The sequence below is a fragment of the Sinocyclocheilus anshuiensis genome, unplaced genomic scaffold (assembly GCF_001515605.1).
Source record: "Sinocyclocheilus anshuiensis isolate Anshui unplaced genomic scaffold, SAMN03320099.WGS_v1.1 scaffold85, whole genome shotgun sequence".
Taxonomy (NCBI): Eukaryota; Metazoa; Chordata; class Actinopteri; order Cypriniformes; family Cyprinidae; genus Sinocyclocheilus; species Sinocyclocheilus anshuiensis.
The window spans coordinates 1422764-1443319 of record NW_015536800.1 but is presented as its reverse complement, the minus strand read 5'-3'; the positions used below and the strand labels follow the sequence as shown (position 1 = coordinate 1443319).

At 35.9% G+C, this 20556-nt stretch overlaps 1 protein-coding gene across 3 annotated transcripts; it reads left to right on the top strand.

Annotated features, from left to right (window-relative positions):
* The first annotated feature begins 132 nt into the window (after positions 1 to 132).
* On the top strand, positions 133 to 20321 carry LOC107656020 (ubiquitin-like modifier-activating enzyme 6). 3 transcript variants are annotated; one of them, XM_016443675.1, is made up of 33 exons: positions 133 to 205; positions 4758 to 4840; positions 4967 to 5061; positions 6959 to 6987; positions 7561 to 7655; positions 7906 to 8017; positions 8876 to 8956; positions 9031 to 9153; positions 9296 to 9419; positions 9497 to 9600; positions 9682 to 9744; positions 9845 to 9921; positions 11499 to 11565; positions 11655 to 11798; positions 12856 to 12923; positions 13484 to 13562; positions 13737 to 13817; positions 13914 to 13991; positions 14095 to 14276; positions 14359 to 14464; positions 14565 to 14654; positions 15593 to 15673; positions 15774 to 15902; positions 16101 to 16152; positions 16251 to 16314; positions 16400 to 16469; positions 16579 to 16650; positions 17197 to 17320; positions 17447 to 17640; positions 17752 to 17879; positions 17973 to 18060; positions 18709 to 18803; positions 18969 to 20321. In XM_016443675.1, exons 1-33 carry the CDS (start codon positions 161 to 163, stop codon positions 19117 to 19119), a joined length of 3174 nt encoding a protein of 1057 aa, XP_016299161.1. In that variant the 5' UTR covers positions 133 to 160; the 3' UTR covers positions 19120 to 20321. The 3 variants fall into 3 exon arrangements, with proteins under 3 accessions (XP_016299161.1, XP_016299168.1, XP_016299175.1); XM_016443682.1 differs by lacking the exon at positions 133 to 205 and adding an exon at positions 3772 to 3848; XM_016443689.1 differs by lacking the exon at positions 133 to 205 and adding an exon at positions 3783 to 3848 and having other exon boundaries at positions 4768 to 4840.
* Positions 20322 to 20556: the final 235 nt, after the last annotated feature.

Here is a 20556-nt window from a genome sequence, read left to right as displayed (position 1 = left end):
ATCTTGCCAACAACATCTCGTTTTGACATCTCGCGTGGTTCTGTGTGATTTGGACAACTTCAAGTTATGCCCCCTTGTTCAAGTTACGCCTCCTTCCAGTTACTCCCCTCTCTTGCAGTCCGCAGACAGACACTCTTGACAGTTTGGGGGGAGGAAACGAATGGGTGGTCTGTCTCTCCACACAACACAGCCAAAGAGCAAATATGTAAGATACCTATGTGTTTTGTTTGTTTATTGTTTTACATTCCAAAGTGACATAACTAATCATAACACACAGTGTATGTGTCTCAAGTTCTGGTATCTGGTGGCCAGTTGCATAAATTGCTTAGACTAGTCTTAAAAAGTTAGCCATCTAATTTGTTTTGTTCTAGACTGGTCATAACTGTTTAAAGTCAGTAACAAAAATGTAGATTCGCCCAATTTTAATCAGAAAAGTGAGACTGATTATCTTTTGGCTAACTGCTAGTTGGACAAACTAGTTCTTAAGACACAGTCTTAAAGGGATAGTTCACCCAAAAATGAAAATTCTGTCATCATTTACTCACCCTCAAGTAGTTCCAAACCCGTATAAATTTATTTGTTCTGCCGAACAGAAAGTGAGATATTTTGAATAAAGTTTGTAACCAGGCTGTTTTGGGGCACCATTGACTTCCATAGTAGGAGAAAAAAATACTATGGAAGTCAATGGTGCCCCAGAACTGCTCTGTTTCCCACATTCTTCAGAATATCTTCCTTTGTGTTCTGCAGAACAAAGACATTCATACAGGTTTGAAACTACTTGAGGGTGAGTAAATGATGACAGAATTTTCATTTTTGGGTGAACTATCCCTTTAACATAGTGTCTATGTTTATGCAACTGGTCCCTGCTGCTGGTATCGATTTTGTTTCGGTCAATCATTAATCAGGGTCACAAGTATTGTATGAAAAGCAATGAATATTGAAATACACAAAATAATAATTGAGTTTAAAACAGAATTCAAACATCCTAGATCATAGATATGAAAAACTATAGGCTACAGAAAAAATATAACAGACATTAATGTTCATCAAAAATAACGAGAGAAAATAAACAAACAAACACAAATTTAGGACTTATGTGTATTTTCCGTATAGGATTATGATTTTAAAAATATTTGCTGGAGTAGCAGTTCAAAGCTCCTCCAATGCAACTATGAGTTAGAATGTGTGTGTGTGTGTGTGTGTGTGTGTGTGTGTTCATATGAAGGTTTCTGGTCAATGTTTGATAGGTCTCTTTGTCAACACTAACACACACTTTTTTGACTGAACCAAACGGTCTCATGAAACACCAGATGCCGAGGGTAAATTGAAGAACAGTAATGCAATGCACATGAAACAACAAGAAAACAGCACAAAACCCTATGAGCAATAAACTTTTGTAAATTATACTTTTTTTTTTAAAGGCTTTTCAGCAATTTAGTCTTTTTTAGTCTTTGTTATTTCTTGTTGCTGTTCAAGTATAAAGTTGGTGACCTATTTTTATTTGTAAATGTGTAAAAGTATTTTTATATTTTTCAGTTCAAAGCTCCTCCAATGCAACTATGAGTTAGAATGTGTGTGTGTGTGTGTGTGTGTGTGTGTGTGTTCATATGAAGGTTTCTGGTCAATGTTTGATAGGTCTCTTTGTCAACACTAACACACACTTTTTTGACTGAACCAAACGGTCTCATGAAACACCAGATGCCGAGGGTAAATTGAAGAACAGTAATGCAATGCACATGAAACAACAAGAAAACAGCACAAAACCCTATGAGAAATAAACTTTTGTAAATTATACTTTTTTTTTAAAGGCTTTTCAGCAATTTCGTCTTTTTTAGTCTTTGTTATTTCTTGTTGCTGTTCAAGTATAAAGTTGGTGACCTATTTTTATTTGTAAATGTGTAAAGGTATTTTTATATTTTTTGTGATGCCCATTTACATTTGCGGATTGTGTATTTTTCATATATAATAGGTACATTTATAATATAGCCTACCATACTTCCCAACATATTCTCATAATATAAGCTACCATTCCCAGTCAGTGTTGGAGAGTAACTAGTTACATGTAACTAAATTACATAATTTAATTACAAAATAAATGTAATTGTAATCGGTTACAGTTACTGAGAAAAAAATGTGTAATTAAATTAAAGTTACTTATGAAAATGTTAACGATTACAAAGGGGGTTACATCTGTTCTTTTTTCCTCCCACACACACCCACATACCGATTTAATTGATTTATTTGATAAATTGCAGTGACTGCTCTAAAATATGAGATAAATAATTGGACACATGCTTTTTCGATGGGTTTATGTATAGGCCTATGCTTTATTTTTTAAGATTAACTGTTTTTTTCCCAAGCCATTGTTAGATGCCGGTGTTTCCTGTCAGCTATGCAAAGATTTGATTTCAAAAACAGTACAGCTACAAACTATTTCTTGTGATGGTTTTAAATCTTTATTTTCTATTTAACCTCAGAATGATCTCAAAGTAAGTCTGGTTTTGTGGTGGCTATGCTTTAAAATTAAATTATTATAATCTTAATTCAAGCAATGAAAGATTTCGAAAGTGAGAGTAGGCTGATCAGTGTTGAGGACTACTGTAAGGTTAGCTCTGCCTGTTTTACATGCTTGAAAAGGATTAACAGTTGAAAACATTAGAAATGTAGAAAAGTAATCCAAAAATGATCAAATGTAATCAGTTACATTACTTTAATAAAGTCACTGAAATAGTTACACTACTAATTACATGTTAGAGTAACTTGTAATCTGTAACCATTACATTGCCAAAGTAACGCCTGTTTCACACATACTCCGTCTGCAGTGCATGTGCGTTGCGGTTTTTTTACGCACCTATGTTAACGGATTAGAGCTTTCACACTGCACGCGGTCGCGGTCCGTCAGTGCATTCCAGGAGCGGCGCGTCTGCAGCAGTGCAGCGATCGTTTACGCACCGAGTATTTTTGCTGTGCTGCACGCGCTGAATTAAAGTGACAGCGCTTTGTTCGCGGTAAAAATGAACATGGATTGACACGGAAATTTTGTAATTTCACAATAAATAGATATAATTAAAGTCTACTGTGTTTCACGGGCTTTTTGGCTAGGTTTAAAACAAATAAAAGTGCACTTTTAGATATAAAAGGCAACATATGCACTTGTGTCTTGTGGAGGTAGAAAAACAAAGTTCTTTAAGACCCGCTGGACTGTTTGTAATAAAGATTTAAATGTAAAAGGCACGAGAGCCGACTGTTTCTGTCAGTGGTAAGTTTTAATTTAAAATATTTGTGATAACCTAACACAAGAAAGCTATATGCTGTATTCAAATGTGTTTCCACTTGCTTGAGCAACTTAATATACACATCTAAAAGCCAAATGCATTTAATACGCTGTTTATATTAATTGAGTTTAAACGTGAATATATCTATGAAAGATTGTGTTAACTGTACTGTGATAAAAGAGGATCACAATGCTGAAAAAAGCACTTTCAGTATAGGCTAACTACGTTTGGATTTGAAATCAAAATAATGGATAAATGTTGTGTTTGTGGTATACAGCCGCGGATCAGGAGCGAACTGCAAACGCGTCCTGTGTGAAAGCACAATGAGTCCGTGCTGCTTCTGCACCGCATACGTAACGCACACGGACCGCATACGCACTGCAGACGGAGTATGTGTGAAACAGGCGTAACACTGTTCCCAGTATACCTCATTCCCAACAAAATGTCATGTTGCTTTAATGGCCGAGTAATCCATTCCACGAGGTGGCGGTCGATAGTTTTCCATCACGAAACCCCACTGCTCACGCACAGTAGAAGAAGTGTGCTGCTCCCGTTCCTCGCGCACATTGACAGGTAGCTAATTCACACTCTCTTTCCTTACTACAGACTTTACATTAAATCTCATCTCACTGAAAATAAGCCACCACAGCCATAAATGAGCACTAAGCAAAGTCGAGCCTGCAGATATGGTTGATCAGTTTATAGTTAAACAGATAGGCTAATTTAGTGAGCAGCTCAGCTAGCCGGTGTGCTAATGATATACAGATATGAGTAAGCAATATGGTAAATGAATGGTTTTATGACATGTTCAACGTTCTTCGAGTAAGTACGAGATGTTTTTGTGATGATGTGATTCGTTTTGTATTTTAGGTTTTAATGTAAGGTCCGGTCGCCTTTAAATGGAGGATATTACATACATGTTAGATGTGTGATTGCGTGTGTCAGTGCTCAGACAGATTGCTTTTTTAGAAATCATAATGTGTGGATCATATGATAAAGATATGTGTATGTCATGTGGAACATGACAATGCATGAAGCCGATATGGCACTGTCAAGTCATTCAGGGCTCCAATGCTCATGAAAAACATTGACATATAAGGGAATTTTAAAATTGAAATTAATGCAGTCTTAAAAGTCATGGTTTCAATTGTGAATATATTTTTTCATGTTACAGATAGAGATTTTTTTTTTTTAATGAATATTTATTTTGAGTCGGTTCTTTTGAATGAATCAGTCGAACTGATTTACACAGATTGGTTTGATAAACAACTGAGATGCCAGTCCCGTGTTTCTTGCAAGCAGGTCAGGTTTATGTAGGACTACTGTAGATTATTTTGTCAGAAGGGTCTGACAAGTATCATGCCTGACATACTAAGGAAGTTTGCAGCTGTAAACTCAGATTTCTGGACTGAATGCCTCAGATTGTGTTTCTCTGGTCTACTGTCATCAGCAGTGAATAGATGCTCTTTATCTCTCCTACAGAATCTTACAGAGGAACACCTGAACACCCCCTCTCCCCCTCCCACTATGGCTGACTCCATGGATATAGATGACTCTCTTTACAGGTACACTGTAAATACTGAAGCTAAAATACTTTGAGGCTTACCTTTCTGTCATGTACAGAATCTGATTAGTTAAGAATCAGATGTAATCCACCGTTCCTGCTCCTAACTGTGTGTGTGTGTGTGCAGTCGGCAGCGGTATGTGCTGGGGGACAGTGCTATGCAGCAGATGGCCCAGTCCGCTGTGTTTCTCAGTGGAATGGGAGCTCTTGGAGTGGAAATAGGTACACCACTCCAGTCCTTTTATCGTATTCATATTTATAATTAATTGTTTTACCATTCACTTGCTTTTACAACCTCTATATAAATGGCTAATGGCTATATAAAATACAGGTGCATCTCCAAAAATTTGAATATTGTGAAAAAGTTTTTTTTGTGTGTAATCTATTTAAAAAAGTGAAACTGTCATATATTCTAGATTCTTTACATGTAAAGTAAAACATTTCAAACGTTTTTTTTTTTGTTTTAATTTGGATGATTAGCGCTTACAGCTCATGAAAGTCAAAAATCCAGTATCTAAAAAAAATAGAATATTTCCTAAGATCAATCAAAAAAAGGATTTGCAAAACAGAAAAGTTCAAGTTCTTTAAAGTATGTTCAATTCTGCACTCTATACTTGGTCGGGGCTCCTTTAGCACAAATGACAGCATTAGTGAGGTATGGCATGGAAGCGATCAGCCTGTGGCACTGCTGAGGCACTATTGAGCCTTCAGCTCGTCTGTATTGTTGGATCGACTTGAGATCAGGGGAGTGAGGTTTACCTGCACAGCACCTACCCGCTGGCCTCCGTTACATATATATATCAGAGTTACTTATTGTGCGGTGTAAGCTTCCTAAACATATGGGGTTCAGGTCAGGCATGTTGGCTGGCCAATCAAGCACAGTAATATCATGGTCAGCAAACCACTTGGAAGTGGTTTTGGCACTGTGGTCCGTTGCTAAAGTCCTGCTGGAAAAGGAAATCAGCATCTCCATAAAGCTTGTCAGCAGATGGAAGCATAAAGTGCTCCAAAATCTCCTGGTAGACAGCTGCATTGACTTTGGACTTGATAAAACACAATGGAGCAACACCAGCAGAAGTCACGGCACCCCAAATCATCACTGACTTCAGAAACTTCAGACTGGACTTCAAGCAGCTTAGATTCTGTGCCTCTCCAGTCTTCCTCCAGACTCCAGACCTTGATTTCCAAATGAAATGCAAAATTTACTTTTATCTGAAAAGAGGATTTTGGACCACTGAGCAACAGTCCAGTTCTTTATCTCTTTAGACCAGGTAAGATGCTTCTGACGTTGTTTCTGTTTTAAAAGTGGCTTTTCCTGAAGATGTCTGAGCGTGGTGACTCTTGATGCACCGACTCCAGCTTCAATCCACTCCTTGTGAATCTCTCCCAAGTCTTTGAATCGGTTTTGCTTGACAGTATTCTCAAGCTTGCGGTCATCCCTGTTGCTTGTGCACCTTTTCCTACCCAATTTCTTCCAGCCAACTTTGCATTTAAAATGCTTTGATACAGCACTCTGTGAATAGCTACCCCTTTTAGTAATGACCTTCTGTGACTTGCCCTCTTTGCGGAGGGTGTCAATGATTGTCTTCTGGTCCACTGCCAAGTCAGCAGTCTTCCCCATTATTGTGGTTTCAAAGAACAAGAGATACCCGGAATTTATACCGTAGGGATGCTCATTTAATGAAACTCAAATATAAATAATATTTTGAGAGACTGGATTTTTGACTTTCATGAGCTGTAGGCTCTAATCATCCAAATTAAAACACAATTTTTTATTAACAAAAAAAACAAACAAATGTTTTATTTGACATTTAATGAATCTAGAATATTTGAGAGTTTTACTTTTTCAAATAACTTTTTCACAATATTAACATTTTTTGAGATGCACCTGTATATAGTTTCTAGTATATCTCAGAATCTGAGATGTCAATGATTTATGTATATGTGTTTTCTTCAATCTTTCCTTCAGTAAGCTGTTTGCTTCCCTATCATATGAGTTATAAATTCAATACCATGTACATGATTACAGTCTTGATTAAGCCATTATTTGTTATTTTTGTTGGGTGCTGTAATTAGCACCACACCATCAAGTACTAATTAAAAATCTCTCGTTGTGCAGCAAAAAACATTGTTCTGGCAGGAGTGAAGGTAAGATGAATATTTAGATATTTTCTTTTCTGTTTTTCTATATACACATTTTTATGGAATTAATATTTGAATTTTATTGTCCTACAAAATATCATGGCTGAATTTGTACAATATTATTGTTATAATTCACGATTTTTATTATATTTGAAGTCTCTTAAGCTCACCAAGGCTGCTTATGTTTGATAAAAATACAGTAAAAACAGTAATATTATGAAATAATATTCTAATTTTATAATCACAGTTTTCTATTTGTAGTTTAACTTTTGTAATTTTTTTAAATAATTTTTTTCTCTAGCATTTGTAACATTATAAATGTTTTTACATTTTTAAAGTAGTTTTAGTAGTAAAGTCACTTTTGATCAGTTAAATGCAACATTTCTGAATAATAATATTAATTTCTCTGACCAAAAAAAAACGTTTCATTAATTGTTTTGTTCAATTTTGACCTCTTAATGTATATAGTATATTGTGAACTCATTTTTTATTGTTATAGGAGACTTGGAATATGCTGATTAATTACTGTTCAGTTGTATTATGGCTGTGATATGAGATTTTGCACATGTGGGTTTGTAGGCTGTCACTCTTCATGACTGTAAGCGATGTGAAGTTTGGGATCTTGGCACCAACTTCTTCATCAGAGAGGAGGATGTGCATAGCCAGAAGAAAAGGTGAACTATGCTTACTTTAGTTACTAGCAGACTGAATTAATTCCCTTTTTTGATAGTTTTTTTTTCCTAGAACAAGATTAACTAAATTGTGACTATATACCTTAATATAAAATTACTTTTAATAAGACTTTAGTCATATCTTCCCCCAATAATAAAGTTACGATCCTACATGTGTGTTTCTGTGGCCTTATCAAACTCTTTATTTCTGTAAAGATGTGCAATAATCACAATGATTTTCTTTTTCTATTAGGGTGGAGGCTGTCCATTCTCGAGCGGCTGAGTTAAACCCATATGTTCAGGTCAATGTGTCCACTGATGTCCTGGATGAAAGCACTGACCTCAGCTTCCTAAAGAGATATCAGGTTGGTCTCCACTATATATATATATATTAGGGCTGTCAATATATACAATTTTTAATCAGATTAATCACACCCTTTTTCTGTGATTAATTGCGATTAATCGCACACTTCATGAAATTAAGCATAGACCATTTATCTTGTTTCAAATGGTTATTTTGTCATCATTTGCTATATTCAGCAAAGTAAACCAAAAGATTGAAGGGTGATTCTCAAAAATCTGTATTTTCTGCAAACTTTTCTCAGGATAAATGTAGATGTCTTTCCAAAACGTGGTGGTGGACGAGGAGATCCCCCTGACAATGTAAAGCGCTTTGAGTGCCCAGAAAAGCGCTATATGAATGTAATGAATTATTAATTAATTATTATTATTAAAAAAGGACTTCAAAAGAACTCCAAAAGGATACTCCAAAAAGACACCAAAGAACCAAATGATATAAGGAGCCCATATAAGCACATATGAAAGAAAAAAAATGCAAAAAATATATATATATCTGAATTGTATATTATGTGTACAGTGCAACAGCAAATAGCTTTTTTACATTTTAGAGAAGTCAAGTTTTGGACGGATTGTTTGAATGCATTCGCTTACTGGATCATTGGACTGAAAACTTTCCCAGAGTTTAGCAGCTTAAAATTATCTGATCGCAAGCAGAGAAGCAACAGGAATTTTGCGTTAACTGCGTTAAATTATTTTAACGTGTTAAGGATTGTAAAATTAATCGCATGCGTTAACGCGTTAACGTTGACAGCCCTAATTTAAATATATCTAACTTCATTCCAATCAGATTACTTTTATTATTTATATTATTTTGTATGTTCATATCATACTTAATGCCTCTATTCTTGTATTTATCTCTTCAGTGTGTAGTGTTAACAGAAACAAAGCTGAGTTTACAGAAACGAATCAACCATTTCTGCCACTCTCAACAGCCTCCTATTAAGGTACAGACATTCCTAGACATACTACATAGATATAACTCTCTGTTTGGATGCTTTAAAATACATTTTTGGTGCAGTTCATTGGCTGTGATGTGTTTGGGATCTGCTCGCGAGTATTCTGTGATTTTGGGGAGGCGTTTGAGGTGTCAGACCCTACGGGAGAAGAACCAAAAGAGCTCTTCATCCAAAACATCAGCCAGGTAATGAGAGCGCTGAACTGTCAAACCTTCTCATTTCTTTTGGCATTTGATGCTTTCTTGTCACATTTAGTCTGAATGCTGAACTTGCTCAGTTCTGTGATTTGGGTTGTTTCTTAACTTCCTGTTTTACATCCAATCGCAGGGGAATCCTGGTGTAGTGACGTGTATGGACAGCCGAACACATGGCCTCCAGACTGGGCAGAGTGTGTGTTTTAAAGAGATCAATGGCATGATTGAACTCAATGGTACCACTCACCAAGTTACAGGTATAAACACAAACTCTACAGTGATCATGCACAGTGATGTTCTCTACTCATATATTTAACTGTGTTTGTGTATTTAGTTCTGTCTCCATACAGTTTTGCAATTGGTGATACCTCATCATTCAGGCCATTTGCTCATGGAGGAATTTTCCGCCTGGTCAAAACCCCCAAAACCTTCAACTTTGTATGTTAACACCACCTTCAGTTGGTCTGTTTAATATTGGTGGAGTATAATGATTAACTCTTTCCTCTATGGTCTGTGTAGGAGATGATGGAGCAGCAGTTATGTGACCCTCGACTCCTTACTCCAGACTTTAGTAAACCAGAGGTCAGAAAGACAGACTCTTTCATTGTTGAAGTACATTTATTATCATTGACATGAGAATCAGTCACATTCTGTCTTGATAAATGTGTGTTTATCCAATCAGGTCCCTCTGCAGCTCCATACAATCATGCTAGCTTTGGATGCTTTCCTGGAACAGCATGCTAGACTCCCCAACATCGGGTAATTTCATCTTCAACTTTTCATCTTTTTGGCATTGTCTCAAGCCTAGTGAGCTGCTTAACCAACAGCAGATCACTATGTTTTGAATAGGTTTGTCCTACATTAGGAATGGCATGAAGTAGGGCTGCACGATAAATCACATGCGATATTTAACGCGCATCTTGTCAGAAAGCCGGTTCTGTAATCAGCGGTAAATCTCCATCACCTGCGTGCTTTCACATTGAGCAGCATTAACTACACAGAGCCGATGTTCACTGACGAGTTGCGCAAAACCAAGTTCATATTCGCGTGATTTTTTGCGCTGCTCGTCAGTGAACAACGGCTCTGTGTAGTTAATGCTGCTCAATGTGAAAGCACGCAGGTGATGGAGATTTACCGCTGATTACAGAACCGGCTTTACTGATAAGATACGCCTTAAATATCGCATGCGATTTATCGTGCAGCCCTAGCATGAAGGTTTATTTCTATTAGTGATGCACCAAAATGTCAACAACCAAAAGAGTTTTGGATGGCCAAAATCATTGACTGGAACAGTGCTTCTCAAGTGATGTTTTGATTATGTCAGTGTCTGTTTCGTACACACAACATGACTAAGTAGTACGACCATATGAAAGCTGTTTTATTTTTTGCCAAATTCATTCTTTTTTTCTGTAAATTTTTTCCCAAGATCTGTTTTTTAAATTACATTTTAATAATTGAAAAGCATGTCTAATTATTTGAAATCATGAACCATATACAATTTAAGAACAATGTATTAACAACATTTGAACAAAAATTACATTTTTAGGGCCCTGTCAAATCCATTTCCCCCCCAAAATTCTGTTTTATTTTTCCCAAAAGAAGGCGTAAACATTAACAGGTTAATTTATCTTTTAAAATGTAGTCAAATTAAACATAACAGTTTAGATTATTTTTTGGCAAGCAATGTGCTGCACAACAGCACAGCAATAAAAAATGGTATGATTTTTATGTAAAAAATACTTTTAATAATTTGATTATTATTTTAATATTATTTTTAGTACCTTGTACATTTCTTTCTACTGTACAATAGTAATATATTTCTGTCAAAAGTTTTCTTTGTTAACATGAAATTTTATTTTGAAGTGTTGTTGTGAAGACCTTTGAGTTTCTATGTGTATATCCAAAAATTGGGTGTATATGATTATAGATTTTATCAAATGAAATTTGTTTATCTGAGAGATGGCTCAAACTGTTTATCACCTGTGAACATAACACCCTGAACAGTTGAATTGCCCAAATTTAATTACCAAAACTTTATTATTATTAGTTTTTGGCTAAATGAAAACTTTAATTTCTCTTTCAGTAAAAAATTCATTTCGATGAATCATTAGTTTCTATTTACGCAGCATTGTGCTGAATGGTCCTGCCCACTGTAAAATTTTAATGGTTTAATGAATGGCTTCTCATAACTGTACTATAAATGTAACGACAAATGTTGTGTAATTTCTCATTGAGTGTGGACAGCCAAATCATCTTTCATTTCCCTCTCTCTCTCTAAATGTGATTGACATGGATAATTAAAATTGTGATGGATTATTTTACTCTGCTTTGTGTAGTTGTTTGCAGGATGCTGAGCTGCTCCTGAAGTTCACAGAGGAGATCAGCAGAACACTTAAAAACAAAGTCAGTTTTGTACACTCATTTACATAGTCACTTCCTGTTGTGCACATCTTCAAACTTTCGTCTTTTAATTTAAACGTGTTTGTTATCAGGTATGCATAAATCAGGAGCTGGTGAGGTGCGTGTCGCGCTGTGCGAGGGGATGTCTCTCTCCTCTAGCCGCAGCGGTGGGTGGTATCGCTAGTCAGGAGGTTTTAAAGGCTCTCACTGGAAAGTTTTCCCCTCTTCAACAGTGGGTGAGTCAAAGCTCAGATGTTTTGTCTTCCATGGATGTTACCATTCAAGGGTTTGGGGTCTATAAGATTTTTTAAATGTTAAATACTCACCAGGGCTATATTAAAAAGAATATATTTTTAAAATGAATTTATTACATTTTGAAATATAAAGTAGGACGCAGTGAAAAGGAATAAACCTCCACAAATTCGTGAAGTGTTTTTTTAAAAGTTTAAACTGTTTTAACTTTGCATGGCTACAGCTCTTGTGTGAGACGCGAGTGCAGCAGTCGTATTTGTCCGTATAAAAAATGCGCTGAATATGCGTTCTGTGTGAATGGCTTGGTTACGGATTTCACCTAATCAAGATCTTCTCCGCATTGAGCTTCTATAATTCTATAATATTTTGAATGAATAACGCAGCAGCGGCGCATCTCGTGGGCTAGACTAACAAAACATTAAAATGCAACAACGCCACTTACATCATCACCGCATCTAGCGCGCCACTGATGACGCTCCCTGATGCACACCTAACATTCAAATGCAAATGTTTATTTTAAATTCGACTAATATTCATTATTTATTCACAATCTCCTCATCACAGGCAGGCACAGCACTCAATTCAGCATGTGTTCGTGTGTGCTGTCTGCGTCACTCATAGCACCTGCCTATATCGTACACTATATCGAACATTTTTTCTATCGTTATCGAAGAAGGTGTACCGTCGATAAATATCGATACCGTTTTATCGCCCAGGCCTAATATAAAGCCATAAAGTCATTCTAATGTGCTACCTTTGGTGCTTAAGAAACATTTATTTTTATCAATGCCTAATGTTTTTGTGAAAACCATGATACAGGATTCTTTAATGAATAGCAAGTTTAAAAGAGAAGTGTTTATTTATTTTATATAAAAAGAGTAACAATTTAAAACTCTTTCCTGTCACTTGTGATCATTTTAAAGCAAGTTTTAATTGCTTTCAAAAAAGGATTTTATTGACCCCAAACTTTTGAATGTTAGTGTATGTATGACATTGATATAAAGAGATGCTATTTATTCTTTGTTAAATGTGTTTATACAGTTTTATCTTGATGTGGTAGAGGTGGTTCAGCCCCTCCAATATCTTCCTGCTGAAGAATTTGCCCCAAGGTGAGCGTGATGCCAAGTACTGAGCTCCACTATCTTGTTTTGTTAGTTCATATGTTTCTACAGCTGTCATTTATTGTTGTAAGATGTTGTCATTTCTTTAAATCAGTGGTTCTCAACCAGGAGGCCTCAGCAAACTTCCAAGAGAGCCTCAAAATGACTTAAAATAAGACAAAGCAAGCATTAAAATGAGCTGCAACAACTACAAATCAAGATTGATTTAATTAGTTATTTATTTTTTATTAAACTCAGCAACTCTGTTTCTTTCTTCAAGAAATATGTTTCCACTGGAAATATGCATTGGCCTAATTTTAAAAGTGTAATTTCTAGACCTGGAAAAGTAATATTTGATAAATATCTTATACCTCTGTGGGCATTTTTATAATGAATATACATTTTTCTTGTTATGCCAACCAAGCTCTATAAATATTTTGTGAGAATCTAAGAATTGTGAGAAAAAAGTATTTTTAAAAATCTTTATCCAGTATTTACCTTCAAATATCATTGTGGACAACAAATTGAGGATCACTGCTTTAAATGTTTATTTTGATGTGTGTTTGTAGGGGTGACCGGTATGATGCGTTGAGGGCTTGCATAGGAGAGTCAATGTGTTTGAAACTGCACAAGTTTCAAGTTTTTATGGTGAGACAAAAGTATAGTTGATACAGTAGAACATGAACCAAAATGTAATTTTAAAATTGATTGAAGAGTTAGTGTCATACAGCAAAACTTGAACCAGATAAAATGTGTGATTGAAAACATAGTATATATTTTTTGTATAGATGTGATGCGCTGATTCTTAATATGTGAATGTAGGTGGGCTGTGGTGCTATTGGCTGTGAGATGCTAAAGAATTTGGCACTTCTGGGTGTCGGATTGAGCAGATACTCGGGAGAGGTGGGGGATATACATCATGACAGAACTTCTTTTTTTTTTCTTTTTTTTTTTTTTTATCTTCACTGGTCCAATTCTTAAAATCCTTTTTTTTTTTAGATATGCGTTACTGATCCAGATTTGATTGAGAAATCCAACCTCAATAGGCAGTTTCTTTTCAGACCTCAGCATATACAGGTATATTTTTTTATTTGATAGTTCTACACTCTTCTTCATTCATGAATTGCTAATCTCATGAGTTGGATTTTCTCTCACTTTTTTCTATTTCTTCTCTCTGTAGAAGCCAAAGAGCACTACAGCAGCAGCAGCTACATTAGAAATAAATCCAGAGATGCAAATAGATGCTCATTTGAATAAAGTGTGTCCTGCTACAGAGGATATTTATAGTGATGCTTTCTTCTCCCATCTCAACCTGGTGGTCACCGCACTGGACAACGTGGAGGCACGGAGATATGTGGATAGGTAATTCATGATTAACACCAGAAATAATTGCTTTTCAGGGCTTCATTGCAAATGCTTCAGTGGTTGTTTTGTGAACTTGCAGTCGGAGTGTATCCAATCAGAAAGCTCTGTTAGACTCTGGTACCATGGGTACGAAAGGACACACTGAGATCATCGTCCCATTCCTCACTGAGTCCTACAACAGCCATGTGAGTGTGTATGTTTATGTACGTGTATATATAGGCTGTGTGTACCAGTTTACACATCTATTGTCCATGATTTTTTCTCAACTGTGATTGTGTTTCTTAGAGAGATCCACCAGAGGAGGAGATTCCGTTTTGCACACTAAAATCTTTTCCTGCTGTTATTGAACACACCATACAGTGGGCCAGAGACAAGGTTGGTATTTCATTTGATTTGATTTGATTTTATTTTATCACTGTACCCATTACTACTGTCAATACCATCATATTTATTTTGGAGAATAGTTTTTTCAAGTTTTTATTTGATTATCAATCAAATGAGAAGTGACAATAGATAAAATATTTGCCAAGGCAACAGTGTGATATTTTGAAGATAAGAAATGTATTTTTTATTTTATTATTTTACATTTTTTGTAAGTAGCTTTTATTACATGTTTTTACCAAACCGGTTAGCATTTTGATTCAGAAACCATCCATTTCTTTGTAAGCTTGCAGCTATTTTGAATTTTATTGACTGCTAGCTGCCAAAAAGCTAAAAATGTCATTGCCATCTCACACAGTATAGAAAATACACCATTACAAATACCAAATATCCACTTAAATGCTAATCAGAGACATGATCTGATCTTTATTTTAGAACATATGATACATGTTTTAATCTATACATAGTTTGAAGAAGTTTCAGTTTCAAGAAGTAGCCCTAATTAAAGAATCCCCTATCAACCCTCATTTGTGAATCTTTTACACTCTGGAAGTTTTGCATTCTGGATTTCTAACTCCTTCGTTTCTGTGTGTGTTTGTTCAGGTGATATATAGATTATATTTAACAAATATTAAAAACGGTTGCTCTGTGTTTGCATCTTTTCCTTGCATTTCCTACGTTTAGTCAACTTTTACCACAAACAGCCAAGTTGTGAATTTTATGACCACTTAAACTCCATTTTTTGAAGTCAGTTTTTTTTTGTTTGTTCAGACTGCACATCTAAAAAGGGTGCCAAGTTTTTGACCACTTGGGAGAAATTGTTTTAATAATAAAAAAAGGTCAAATATGACCAAGTTTGAGGTTTGAATGTCTCTAGTACTTAGAGATGGTGTGAGTGTTTTGATTAGTGATCTTGTATTTGTTTTGTATAGTATGAGAGTGCTTTCTCCCACAAACCTTCCATGTACAACATGTTCTGGCAGAGTAATTCATCAGCTCAGGATGTGTTACAGGTAAGGACATATTACTACAGGCTTATCTAAACTCTAATTGACCCTTGTTGGTGTTCACCAAGCCTTGTTAGGGTTCTAATTTCAATGCTTGTGTGTGCAGAGGATGATGGCCGGGGAGAGTATGGAAGGAGCATTTCAGGTCATTAAGTTGCTGAGTCGGAGACCCACTCATTTAGATCACTGTCTAGCTCTCGCTCGACTCAAGTTTGACAAGTACTTCAAAAGAAAGGTACTGGAGTACTTTAGTAATTATATAGCAATTGTCTTGTAGTAATGACCACTATAATTTTAACCCTTTATGGGTATTTATAGTATAGTAATAATATTTTTAAATGATTTAGAATATAAAAATACATTCCCCATTAAAATAAAGCGTTTTTATTTTGGGATATGTTTACAGTGTGACATTTTTATTTTAATATTTCAGGCATTACAACTACTGCACTCATTTCCACTGGACACACGGCTAAAAGACGGCAGTAAGTCACATGCTTGACTCCCTCATGCAGAGGTGCTGTATTAAAAGCCAACAGAGTCTCGTCTTTGCCCCGCTGAAGTGTTTTTCCTCTGTTTTCAGGCCTGTTCTGGCAGTCTCCCAAACGGCCGCCTTCTCCCATAGAGTTTGACCTCAATGACCCACTGTGAGTATCTGAATAAATATTCTGTTGGTAGTATGTTCAAAGAGGTAAAACAAAGAAATATAAAAATGTGTTTCTCCTCCATCAGGCATTTCAGTTTTGTTGTCAGCTCAGCTCGCCTTTTTGCTGATATTTATAATATCCCATATTCAGAAGAGGTAAAAAGAATATTTAACGCATCAATCTGGGTCTGTTTCTTTTTTTACCTGTGTGCTACCTGAATACAATTCTTTTTTTAATGTTTTGTTGTTGCTGAATAATTCTTAGAAACTTACCTACGAGGCTGTTTCAAGTGTTTTAGCTGAATTGGAGGTTCCTGAATACAGACCAGCTGAAAAGGTATCTGTTCTTTCCCTACTTTTGTATTTAGTACTTAACAGCCAATGAAAATGTCTCTGAATTAACTATAAATTTAACACAACATAATTTCGAGTTGTTTGTGAAATGTGTAACCGTACTGTTGTTTTTCATCATGCCAATTTTTTTTGCATAACTATACATAATACATGGTTTTCCAAACTAAGCTGATGAGAATGTAAATGGAAAATTAAAATAATTGTAGAAAAATAAACAATATTATGAAATAATATTGAAATAATAATTTAAGATCTTGGGGGGTATTTTAAGTAAATATTTTAGGTTGTTTGGCTGACAAAAACAGTGTAGGAATCTCTGCAAATAGAATTGCAGAATTATTGTATCGTGACCAGAATATTGATTTCAAATCTTACCGCTAGGATTCCTGTCCTTAAGAGCCAAAGACACCATTTGATGCATTTGTTCATAGACCAATGATAAAAAAATTAGCCATACATTAGTGTTGCTGAAATTGCAGACTTTTCTTTTAAGAAAGGAAAGATTACTAAGTGTTTGTTTGTGTATTAGCATATAGAGACCGATGAGACTGTTAAGAAGCCTGATCAGGTGAAAATGACAGTGAGCAGTGAAGAGGAGAGAGAAGCAATCTCACAGCTACAGGAGGCCATCAACTCTAACTTTGTAACACCAGGTCTGTTGATACACATCCACTCATACAGAACACGTAACAGCTGTATGAGCTCAACTATGTCTAACCTTTTTCATACACTTTTTTTTTCCCCCCTCTTATGTCTGTTTTTATTTCTTTTGTATTTAGAGAGGCTACGCATGACTCCGCTTTTCTTTGAAAAGGATGATGACACAAATGGACACATGGATTTCGTAGCATCAGCGTCAGGTCTGCGAGCTCAAATGTACGCCATTGAGGCCGCAGACAGACTACAAACCAAACGAATTGCGGGTAAAATCATCCCTGCTATCGCCACATCTACAGCTGCTGTTGCAGGACTGGTGAGAGAAACAATCATGTTCACAAGAGAAATCATTTTCTATAGTAATTCCTATTGTTTTCAGTCCATCGCTTTGTCTTTATGATCGTTTTTTTTTGTTAATTCTCTTTAGGTGTCATTGGAGTTGATTAAAGTGGCTGGTGGTTATAGATTTGAGTTATTTAAAAACTGTTTCTTCAACCTGGCCATTCCAGTCATGGTGCTCACAGAAACAGCTCAGGTCAAGAGAACCCAGATCAGGTAACGGCAACACTCGTGCACCGATTGGCACTTGTAAAAATTAAAAGATGTGTTTCTTGTCTTGGAATAATTTGGTCCTTTTGTTTTGACCAGAGATGACATCTCCTTTTCTATCTGGGACCGTTGGACTATCTTTGGTCACGAGGACTTTACCTTGTCTGATTTCATGAGCGCAGTAAGGGTGTGTAGCATTTGAGCTTGCAGAACAGTAATGTGAAGGCCGCTTTAGTCTTCAGAGACCAACTGCACTAAAAATTACTTTTTGAAAGTAGGTAACACCCAGATATGGATTAAAGAACCTGCTCATTCTCTGAAATGTATAATGGCAGCAAGTTTGGAAGATAAATATTTAAAAAAATAGGAGTCAGCACAACTCTTTTAAACATTGATAATATTAAGAAATGTTTCTTGAGCACCAAATCAGCATTGATTGATTTCTGAAGGATCATGTGACACTGAAGACTAGAGTAATGAATGACTGCTGAAAATTCAGCTTTGCCATCTCAGGAAAGTTTTAAAATGGTTAAAATAGATTTTTTTTTTATTATTGTAATATTTCACTATTTGTACTGTGTTTTTGCTTTTTACTAAATTTTAAAACATTTAAGTCTTACCAACCTCAAAATTTTGAATGGTAATGTACCTGAACATGATTTATTTATTTATTTTTTTAAACCAGTGGCCTTCCTAAAAACACATTTAAGATATGTTAAAAATACATCAATAATGCTTGGGTCTCTGATGGGTAATGATCTGTTATTTTAGCATTTGTTAAGAATGAATGAATTATTCCACATTACATAGTAATTAGCTTTATGCTTAATTTCAGGAGGAGTATGGAATTGAGCCCACCATGGTTGTTCACGGAGTGAAAATGCTGTATGTGCCGGTTATGCCAGGCCATAACAAGAGACTTGAGCTGACGTAAGGCCCAGCAGTAAAGTAACCTAATCTTAAAACTGGAGTGTGTCATTTCTCTGTGATCCAACATGATTGCAAAAATAATGACACGCCTCAGCTTTAATATAAAATTGCTTTTTTGGTTTTCTTATGCATTTCCATGACAATACCCTTTTTCTCTTCTTACAGAATGCATAAACTGATTAAACCCTCAGCAGGCAGGAAGTATGTTGATCTTACCGTATCATTTGCCCCCGAGGTGGATGGTGACGAAGACCTGCCCGGTCCCCCAGTGCGCTATTACTTCAGTCGAGAAAGCAAGAGCGGCGAGAAGGCCTGACACACACACTCACTCACTCTCTCTCTGTCTCTCTCCCCTCTCTTGCCCTGTGGACCACAAGTGGAGTAGCACTTGATCTGACTCATTGTACATAGTGAATTTTTGTTTTCTACTGGTTTATTATTTTATTGCACAGCATTGTCTGTGCAGATGCCTTAAGATAATTATATTGTGCTTCAATGTGACAATAATAATGATTATAATATTAATACTCTGAAAATTAAAACAAAAAGAAAGTGTTTACACGACTTCCCCAGGGCTTATTATTGTATGATAGTCTCTTAGACTGGGAGAGGACTTGGTAAAAGTCAATAGAGGGCTTGTAAGAGACGAATATTCCTCATGAATCAGCAGTAATTTATTTGCACGTTTTGGGAGGATATTGCAGAAAAGTTGTCAGTCACTGTAAGCAACATAAACGCCAAAGATTTTGCTTCTGGTTTAAAATGTTTATCATCAGCATTCAGCGAGTCGTCACGAATGGTTTCCTCTGGATGTGGCTGTCAGGTCCTTTATGATCATAGCTTTTGGTAAAGAAAATTGCATTGTAAGGTTACATCTACAATGGCAGTTCAAAATGCATTCTCAGTAGTGCCACTAGGGGGCACTATAGTTAACAGTATCCTTCTACCAATCTGCTACTATTAACTGCTTGATGTGCTGAGATTCACGAGTGACAAGGCTTAAAGGATGAGACCGTGATATAGGCATCATGATCATCCCATACGTGAAGGTATATTCATATCACTAAGTCTAACCTGCATGCTGACATCAAAAACAGGCTTTCTTGCTGCATTTGCAGTCTTGCTGATGTCATTGACTCATCCTAAAGTGTCCTTTAGGCAATTGGCTGTTGGTAAGCCCATATTTGATTAGCAGTAGTGATCAGAAATTACATGCTCACCCACACAACCTGATGTAATACTAAGCTTTGAGCTTACAGTGGACATGTTGGAATGCCCACTGAGCCGGAAAAACACAGAAAAGGTTTCTAGTTTGATCCCTTTAAAATGGCAAAGATTCCCTCTCATGATGTCCAGCATTTACAGTTTATAGGAAAATTATATCTGATGATATCTAAAGGAGCTAAACCAGTGATTGGAAAATTTGATGTCATTGTGACTACAGTATTCAACAAGAAGGCAGTTTGTGGTAGTGTGCGGAAAGTATATAATATAACACTGACATATAATATACACCACTGTTCAAAAATGTGGGGTTAGTAAGATTTATTTTAAAAGAAATTAATAGTTTTATTCAGCAAGGATGTGTTAAATTAACAGCAAAAACATTTATAATGTTACAAAATATTTCCATTTCAAATAAAATAATGTTTCAATTCATCAGAGAATTCTGATTAGGGTTGGGAACCTAGAACCGGTTCCGTTTTTTGAAAAGAACTGGAACCGTGAGCAATTTATAAGTTTCGGTTCCGAA